General features: G+C 52.1%; 1 protein-coding gene across 1 annotated transcript in view; it reads left to right on the top strand.

Moving 5' to 3' along the window:
• Positions 1-6,758: 6,758 nt before the first annotated feature.
• Positions 6,759-9,801, top strand: part of SHD (Src homology 2 domain containing transforming protein D) — a 7,168-nt gene continuing 4,125 nt past the window's right edge. Inside the window, exons 1-3 of the mRNA XM_012804431.1 lie at positions 6,759-7,058; positions 8,112-8,217; positions 8,296-8,484. Of these exons, the coding sequence (XP_012659885.1) occupies positions 6,759-7,058; positions 8,112-8,217; positions 8,296-8,484 (595 nt within the window). The remainder of the gene's footprint in view (positions 7,059-8,111; positions 8,218-8,295; positions 8,485-9,801) is intronic.

Genomic DNA, 9,801 nt, shown 5'->3' on the forward strand with positions numbered 1-9,801 from the left:
GCCTTACTCCTTTGAGCTACAGGCACCACCCAAGACTGGGTAAATTATAAATAGTAGAAGTTTATTCAGCTCATAGTTCTTGAAGCTGAGAAGTCCAAGAGTGTGACACTGATATCTGGTGAAGTCTGTCCCATGGCGGATAGGGAAAATGGCAAAAGAGCACATGAAAGAGAGAACTTCCTTTTATAACAAAAGTCTTGTGAGGAAGAACCCACTCCTGAGATATTATGCATTCACGAACTCGTTACTTCTTAAAGACTCTAGGTCTTGTCTGTCCATGGTGGCTCATGCATGTAAACCCAGCAGTGTGGGAGGCTGAGGTATGAGGATTGCTTGCAATTTGAGACCAGCCTGGGCAACACAGCAAGAACCTGTCTCTACAAAAAGTAGAAAAATTAGCCAGGTGTTGGTGGTGTGCCACTTGGGAGGCTGAGGCAGGAAGATGGCCAGGAGGCTGCAGTGAATTATGATGAGGCCACTACACTCCAGCCAAAGCAACAGGGTGAGACTTTGTCTCAAAAGAAAAAGAAAAGGCCCCACATTTTAATACTTTTATAATGGCAATTCAATTTCAATGCATGAATTTTGGGGGACATATGGAAACCACAGCAATTTGTTTTCTAAAGCCAGCAAGAGAAGAGGGTCTACAGATGAGATGCCCATCTCATCTGTCCTATTCCTCTGGCTAGAAATCACAGCACCCATTCACACTCAAGCAGGAGGCATTGAACCTGGGTGTCTGCACCAGTTGTCAGGGATCACTGGAAGTCACTTCAAGGTGTGCCTGCCAGACCTTCATCCAACAGCAAGCTTTGCAAGTATGGGGGATCAGATTGATGCCTGTGTCCTCAGCACTTAGTGGGTGCTCACAGATGTTAATGGACTGAGTGTCATTCCATTCCCAGATGACAAAACCAGTTCAGGGAGCCCCAGGTCCTCCCTGCTGTCTATCAGCACTTTTCATTATGTTTTTGAGATAGGGTCTTAATCCATCACCCAGGTTGGAGCACAGTGATGCCATCATAGCTCAGTGCGGCCTCAAATTCCTGGGCTCAAGTGATCCTCCTGCTTCGGCCTCCCCAGTAGCTGGGACTACAGGTATGCAATTTTTCTATTTTTTGTAGAGATGGGATCTCACTATGTTGCCTAGGCTGGTCTTGAAATCCTGGCCTCAAAACTCCTTTCCATTCTCCTGCCTTAGCCTCCCCAAAATTCTAGGATTATAGGCATGAGCCATCCCACCTGGTTGGAATTTTTATTTAAATTCTCATTTTCAGGCGGCGCCTGTGGCTCAAAGGAGTAGGGCGCCGGCCCCATATGCTGGCAGTGGCAGTTCAAACCCAGCCCCAGCCAAAAACTGCAAAAAAAAATTCTCATTTTCCCTGGGAAGCTTTTAGGCTTTGCTTTCTCCCTGTGTGTCCTGAGAACAGCTTTGCTCTTGGCCCCCCACTTCCCTGATGGCATTTCCCAGTGCTAAGCAAATAAAGAGGCACATAAACACATTGAGGTCTATTGTGCTGTGCTGACTGACCCTCTGGTGGCCCTGCTCCCTGGCCTGCCATGCCCAGTACCTGCTTCCCTCACTCTTGGGAGCCTGCCCTTCCCCCATCACATTGGCAGTACCTTTTCCCCACCAGCTCTCTGTCTGTCATGCTATCTTTGGGAGCTGTCAGACCTCATCTGAAATCTCCTCCATCACCTCCCCTGGGAATGCCTGGCTGCCAAGCACATCAGAGGGCTGGGGAGGGAACAGTCAGGGCTCCTCCTGCTGGAACCCACTCCTGCCTAAACATGGGCTACACAAAGCAGAAAAGGGGCCACCCTTTCTCCCGGCTCCCTTGGGCACACAGTCTCCTGCTGCCTCATTTTACAGATGAGGGGAGGCTCTTTGGCCAAGAGCTCATGGTGAGTGGAGGACAAGACCTAGGTTTGAATCTGCAAGACTCCAAGGCCACAGATTTGACCACCATGCTCCACTACAACTTCTGCAGACGGAGTCCTTCAGGGACTGGGCTATGTCTACCCACTGGATTGGAAGCCTTTGAGGGGTTGGATCTTCAAACAGGTGCTTGTATGTAGGCTCATGTCTCTTTCATCAGACTGGGACCCTAGAAGTCATGGACATGTCTCCCTCATTAGACTGGGGGCCCTTGAAGTTTGGACCTTTCCTCCTTCATCTGACTGGATACCCTTGAAGACATAATCATGTCTCCTCCATCAGACTAGGGGCCCTTGAAGGTTGGACCTTGCCTCCTCCATCAGACTGTGAACCCATCAAGCAGGGCCATGTTTCTCCTGTCAAACTAGGAGCCCTTGAAGTTAGAACCATGAGTCCTCCTTAGACTGGGGACTTCAGAGGGCAGGATCACACCTCCCCATCACACTCAGAGCCTATCAAGGGCATGCATATACTCCACCAGACTGGGGCTTCTGAGGGTGGCATCAAATATGCACCGGGCAGCTTTTGTACTGCCCAAGTTTGCCCCAAAAGCCCTGAATGATGTGAGCTGAGCCTAGGACCACCCAGGACCTGGAACCAGAGACCCTCCTGGGTGCCTGGGACCTCCAGCCCCAGACCAGACCTGTCAGCTGCCACCCACCAACTAAGTGTTACAGGCCCCAGGATGCTGGGCAGCTGGCCCTGCTGGGCAGACTGTGTGTCTCTGGGGCATCCAACCTTCATGCCTATACCAGCTGTGTACAGCACCTCTCTCTGCCTTTGTTCCCCCTCATTCACCAAATGTGTATTTATAACAACAACAAAAAAAAAGAGTCATCAACCATCAACTAGGAGTTAAGAAAGATATTTCTGGTGATATTTAAGGTCTGTGAAAGAAAGCAAAAAAAAAAAAAAAAAAGAGAGAGAGAGAGAAAGAAAGATGGTGGTATGTTGTTTGGGGGCTTCTCCAGGCAGAAGTGGTCTCCTCTATCAGACTAGGAGTTCCTGAGGCAGGGCCAGGTCTCCTCCATCAGATTTGGAGTTTTGGGGGCCCGGGTCTGTCCTCACCTGGTCCCTCCTGTCTAGGGATCTAGGGGTGCTGCTTCATGAGATAGGGACTAGGGGAACTGAGCAGGGACATTCCCCTAGCCAGGTACCACCCATCTAGCTCATTGCTAAGGTCCCTCTTAAGCATATCTTCAGCACCTAGTGTAGGCCACACAATGAACTAACACTCAGCCATGAAAAAGAAGAAGGCTGTGACAGAGGCTACAATGTGGATGGAACTTGAGGACATTGTGTTCAGTGAGAGAGGGGACACAGAAGGACACACTGTGTGAGATTCCATTTATATGAAATGCACAGAACAGGCAGATCCACAGGGACTGAAAGATTAGTGGTTGCTGGGGCTGGGGGAGGGGATGAGGATGACTACTGATAGGTTATGAGGTTTCTTTTAGGGGTGATGCAAATGTTCTGGAATGAGAGAGTGGTGATGGTTTGCACAACCTTTTGAACATACTAAAAACCACCGAATTGTACACTATAAATGGGTAAATTGTAGAGTATGTGAATTATATCTCAAGAAAACAAAACAAAACAAAAAAAATCCCAAACAATTACCCAAACATCACCCCCTAAAAGAAAGCTCACACCCAATCAGCAGTCAACCTCATCCCCTCCCCCAGCCCCCAGCAACCACTAATCTTTCATTAAGTGTACAATAGGGTTTAGCTGTTACTCTCCCATTTCTCAGGTGAGAAACAGTTTGGGTCATTACCCAAGGTCAGGCGGGCTAGGATTCCAGAACTGAAAGAACTTCTGGAAAAGCACCAGACTCTGAGCCCCACTCACCTTGGAGAGGCTCCCCCAGTAAACTGCCTTTCACACCATGAACGCTGGAGTGGGGGTCTCCATTGCCCAGGACCTCCAGACCACCCCACCTCCCTGCCTCCCTCCCCTCTGAGCATCATTGTTCCCTGTTTCCTCCTCTCCTCTGGCTGACTTTGCCCCTAGCCAGTTGTTCTGCCAGGGGGCTGGTCACAGTGGTGTCAGCTCTAACTTCTGTCTGGTCCTTCCACCCCACCAAGCTGCAGGAATCTGGGGTTCCCATCCTTCCTGATAAGAAAGCCAAAACTCAGGAGGTTATGTGGCCAACCAGAGGTCACACAGAGAGGTGCCAGCTCCCATCCTGGATTTCTTTTCTCATCTACCTTCTCTTGCCCCTCTCTTCTACCCCTCCTTTCCTCTCCCCTCCTTGGAGTTGGGGTAGGGGTGGGAGGATGGCCTCAGGAGAAGCCAGCTCAAAAGCACAGGGAAGTCAAACGCTGTTTGATTCTGTCTCTGGGGCATCTAATTGCTATTCCTGACACAGACTGTAATTAGAAGGTCCCTTTCAAATATTTATACCTCAGACACCAAGTATTTATCTGACAGGGAGAGGACTCGAATTTGATGAGATCTGTCAACAGCTCATCCCCGAGCAATTGCCTTGTGGCTGACAGAAAACAGGACAATTACCCGATGTGTCTCTGGCAGTCCTTAGGGACTGAGATGCTGCCTTGTAGATGATTGAGGGGGGGGGGGCAGTGAGGGAGGGTGGATCATGTGAGTATGCTTCAGGAGGGAGGGAGGAATGAGTTCAACAGGTGTGTGTTGGAGGGGGGGGACATAGCCAGTGCAGGACAGGGGAAGGAACAGCAGGGTGGAGATCCCTGCTGCCAGAAGGACTTTGCCTTGTTTGCTCCAGACCCAGGTTTCCCTAGCTGGACAATAGGCTAATACTGATTCAAGAAGAGACTCCAGTGCCACACCAAGCCAGGCACCCCCCCACACACACCTTGTGAAAGTGTCCAGATAGAAATGAGCGGCTGAGTAGCTCTGAGCAAGCCCTTCTTTGTGCCTCAGTTTCCTCATCTAGAAAAAGGAGGAGGCTGGGCGGGTCTTCTATTAGAGAAACACCACTTTTCAAATGAAGAAATCAAGATAAAGAGAGTGGTGACAAGCTTTGTCTCCAGCCCTGCTGCTCTCCTGCCAGAGGGTCAGTCACTGTCTGGTTCTCCCTGCCCTTTAAGCTGTAAGACCCCTATCCAACCTGGGGGTGCCCCAAGAAGGGAATTTGGTATCTCATCCTTTCTGACCACCTCTCTCTCATTCCCATTATTATGAGGAACTTAGCAAGCCCCCTTATGGGGAAAGAAAAAAATGGTTTTGTCCTAGAATGGCCAGTAGCACCTTTCTCTTTCTCAACCCCCAAACCTCTCTCTCCGGCCCCCCCAGACAGCAGCAGCTGCCAATAGGCAGCCAGGAGCAGTGAGAACCCTCTCTCTTAAGGCCCTGGCCCTGGCCCTCCCCCCACCGGCCCCAAGAAGCCACAAAGGGACAGATGCTAAGGCCATGCGCCAGACACAGATACCATCTCCCTTCCTTCAGCCAGCTGCCCCCACCCTTACCCTTACCGTGCAATTAGTTCCCTGGGGAGGTGGGAAATTGGGAAAGGGGAAGCCAGATCCCCATCTTCCCTTTCATCAGCAATATCAATTTTAGCCAGTGACCTCCCCAACAATTTCCGGCACCCCAGTCTCCTGGTCAGTTTTGCCGCCAGATACTGGTTCAATTTCGGCCCTCCATAGTGATCACTGTCACCCCCTCTATTGGTCAATTTCATCCCCTTCTCGCGGTCAAGTCCAACCCCGCATTTCCCGGACAATTTCTTCCTCTCCTCCCTCTCCCCCTCTCCTCTCCAGCACTGCTCGCTGTCCCCGAGCAGCGTCGTTCCAGTCGGTTCCCACCTCCCGCGCTCCTCGCTAGCTCCGGCCAATCTCGGTCCTCTGGGTCAGCGTCCAGCTGCCGCGCGCTCTGCCCGGGTGACTCCCGGTCCTGCCTCCCCCGCTTCCCTCCGCGGGCAGTGGCCCCCTCCCTCCCCAGAACAGCTGAAGGTCTCAGTCACCTCCGAGGGGAGCGCAGGGGGAGGGGAGGGGGCGGAGAACGCAGAGGAGGGAGAGGCGGGGAAGCCTTGACGCTGCTGCCCCAGACACGGCCCGGGGCTGGGGGGGGGACTGGGGCGTCCGCCTGCGCGCCCCCTCCCCAAAGTCCCACCTCCAGGCTGCTCGCCGGCGACGGCGGCGGCGGCGGTAAAGTAGCTCAGAAAGCTTAAAGGGGAATTGGAGGAGGTTTTTATTTCCCTTTGTGCCGGTGGCTGGTGCCGGATCGCGGCGACCGGGCTGGGGCCGTGGGATTAGGACGACTTCCCCCCGCCCCCAGGCCAATAGGAGCGCGACAAAGGATGCGCCCTGTAGAGGTCAGTGACCCAGCGGCCCAACTTTGCGCTCAGTGCCAGCGCCCAGGAGAAGACCACCCGCTGCGCTGAGAACCCAGGTGTCCTGGCCAAGCGAGGCTGGGGGCGTCCCCGACCTCAGGCCCCAGATAAGGGATCCCGGAGCTTCCCGGAAACGGCAGGCGGACAAACAGCGCACCCCGACTGTGCTGCCCGCGGAAACTCCGCGCGCTTTAGCAGATGCCCCTCGCCCTGGCTCCCGCGCTTGGCGTTCAGGGCCCTGCGGCTTGCCCCTTCCCCTTCGGTCCTTCCTAAACTGGGTTAAACTGGCCTTCCTCCTTCCTCCTCTCTCTCCTCCTTTTTCTCGTCTACCGCCTCTACTTTTCTCCTTATCCATTCGGAACCCAGCTGCGGGGCACACCTGATCTTTCTCTTCCTTCCCTCTTCTTCATCTCTTTCTACTTCTCTTTGGGTAAGGGAGCCTGGAAAGGGGCATGTGGGTCCCCGCCTGACCGTGGCCAGATTGGGGTGATAAGCGCCCAAATGGCCAAGTGGCTACGGGACTACCTTAGCTTTGGCGGTCGGAGGCCCCCTCCGCAGCCGCCCACCCCTGACTACACCGAGAGCGACATCCTGAGGGCCTACCGCGCGCAAAAGAATCTGGATTTTGAAGACCCCTATGAGGACTCTGAAAGCCGCCTGGAGCCTGACCCCGTGGGCCCCGGAGACTGCAAGGGCCCTGGAGGTGATACCAAGTACGACTCTCCGAAACATCGGCTCATCAAGGTGGAGGCAGCGGACATGGCCAGAGCCAAGGCCTTGCTGGGCAGCCCCGGGGAGGAGGCGCGTGGCCGGGTGGCCCCTGGAGATGAGGTAGGAAAGGGGCAAGCTGGGCTCTGAATCTTGTTTTATGTGTGATCCCAGGAGTGGGCTTGGGCATCCCACAAATACTTCCCAGTCCTCCACTTGCTTGGTGGAGTTTGATATCTGTCCCTTTTCCATGCATAATGCTGGTCATCCTCCTGCCTCCCTGATAGCCCCTGCTTTGTCTCTCAGTCCTCCACCTTGGCCATCCCCATCTGCCTATCCCCTCCCCATAGTGTCCCTTGCTCTGGGTGGCTGGTAGGATCTTCCTAACACAGATCTGAGGGCATCATTCCCCAGCTGGGTGCTTAAAAACCCTCATCCTGACTCTTTGCCCTTCCTGCTCATGTGATTCCCATTGTATAGAAGGGGAAACTGAGGCTCATAGAAGAGAAGTGACTCACCCAAGGTCACTGGGTTCTAACTCATTAAGATCTGAATCCAGACCTGTCTCTAATGCCTGTCAATACATTCTCTAGAGGACCAGGGGGTCAACCCTAAACCTCAGCAGAGACAGTAGCCAGAGAAGCATTTGAGGAGGGTTCTCAGAGTCTGTCCAGGGTCATTGTGGTTAGCTAAGAGGAAGCAGAAACTCAGGGGATCAAACTCTGCCTCTCACTTTCCAGCTGTGTGATCCTACGTGAATCATTTACTCTCTTTGTCTCTTGGTTTCCTCATCTGTAAAATGGAGATAATAATGTACTTACAGAGTGCTGGTCTTACAAAAAAAATATGTAAAGCATTTAGAATAATGCTGGCACCTGATAAACATAAAGTGATTGAAGGAGGGAGACCAGTGTCTCTGTTGGGAGAATCAGAATGGCAGGGAGGGAAACAGGAAAAGGAAGCTGGAATCTGTCTGGGAACACTTGTAAGAGTGGCAGAATAGACTCCCTCACCCTCGCTCCCCCCCCAAAAAAAAGCTATTTGGAGATGGCGAGAGTGGGCAGGCAAGGCATATAATACCACCCAGCAGAGTTATCTAGGCTTGGTGCCTCTAGGCACTTTATCCTCCCTGCCTCATCTTCCCAGGTGGAAGTTGACACTGAGTATTCAGACCCCTTCGATGCCCAGCCTTATTGTCCACCCCCAGATGATGGTTATATGGAGCCCTATGATGCCCAGCAGGTCATGAGTGGTGAGTGCACAAGGCTTGGGGGATGGTGAAAGGGTCCCAAGTGGGAGTGGGAACTGACCAATGTCTTTGACATCCCAGAACTGCCATTCAGAGGGGTGCAGCTGTATGATACCCCTTATGAAGAGCAGGACCAAGAGGCAGAGGATGAGCCCCCTTCCGGACAGAGGCCTCGACAGAGCCGGCTGCCCCAGGAGGATGAACGACCAGCAGATGAGTATGACCAGCCATGGGAGTGGAAGAAAGACCACATCTCCAGGGCATTTGCAGGTGTTTCTCTGACCCAGGTCCTAACCTATGAATACCCTGTCCCTCCATCTCTTCATGTGGCCCTGTTCCTTCTCTTTCAACTTAACATAGAATGCAATCACCTGTCACTTTGGTAGTTGTTTATTAATTCTCACTAAAGGCTTGGCGCCTGTGGCTCAAGTGGCTAAGGCACCATCCACATACACCTAAGGTGGCAGGTTCGAATCCAGCCTGGCCTGCCAACAACAATGATGGCTGCAACCAAAAAAAAGCCGGGCATTGTGGTGGGCACCTGTGGTCCTAGCTACTTGGGAGGCTGAGGCAGGAGACTCACTTGAGCCCAGGAGTTGGAGGTTGCTGTGAGCTTTGATGCCATGGCACTCTACCCAGGGGGACAGCTTGAGGCTCTGTCTCAAAAAAACAAAAAAAAATAATAATAATTCTCACTAAAGTGAAAAAGACTAATAGTTATAAATTCTTCTGCCCAGGAGAACTTGCATCTTCCTTGGAAACAGAAATGCTTTTTAGAGTGAAATGGAACCTACTCCAGTCTGCTTAGCATAGTGCAGCAGGAGGAATATGGCTGTGGTGTCATACCAGCCCTGGGTTTGTGTCCCTTGGATGAATCACTTTATCTCTCTGAATCTCATTCAATTCTATTATCTGTAGAATGGGGATCAGTATAGTACCTACAGAACAGAGTGCTTGTAAAGTGACTGCTACAAAGTGCTCAATGACACAGGAGTTTTGAGGAGGGCAGGGCAACATTTCTTATCACTGTCAGTCAGATAGACTTGAAATCAATTACAATCAATTACAGCTGAATTGTCAGACAAGTGTCTGAATTGTAGTTTCCTCTTCTGTAAAGGGGACAATGATAACATCAGTTTTTTTGTTTGTTTGTTTTTGAGACACAGTCTCACTTTGTCACCCTGGGTAGAGTGCTCTGGTGTCACAGCTCACAGCAACCTCCAGCTCTTGGGCTTAGGCGAGTCTCTTGCTTCAGCCTTCTGAGTAGCTGGGACTACAGGTGCCTGCCACAACGGGCTATATATTTTTTTGTTGTTGTTGCAGTTTGGCTGAGTCTGGGTTGGAACTGGCCACCCTCAGTATATGGGGCCTACTTCCTACTCACTGAGCCATAGGCGCCGCCCGTAACATCAGCTTTAAGAAATAAAATAACTGGCTCGGCGCCTGTGGCTCAAGCGGCTAAGGCGCCAGCCACATACACCTAAGGTGGCAGGTTCGAATCCCCAGCCCGGGCCCGCCAGACAACAATGATGGCTACAACCAAAAATAAAATGGCCGGGCGTTGTGGTGGGCGCCTGTAGTCCCAGC

Source organism: Otolemur garnettii, unplaced genomic scaffold (assembly GCF_000181295.1).
Source record: "Otolemur garnettii isolate 467f Iridium unplaced genomic scaffold, OtoGar3 scaffold00029, whole genome shotgun sequence".
Classification (NCBI taxonomy): Eukaryota; Metazoa; Chordata; class Mammalia; order Primates; family Galagidae; genus Otolemur; species Otolemur garnettii.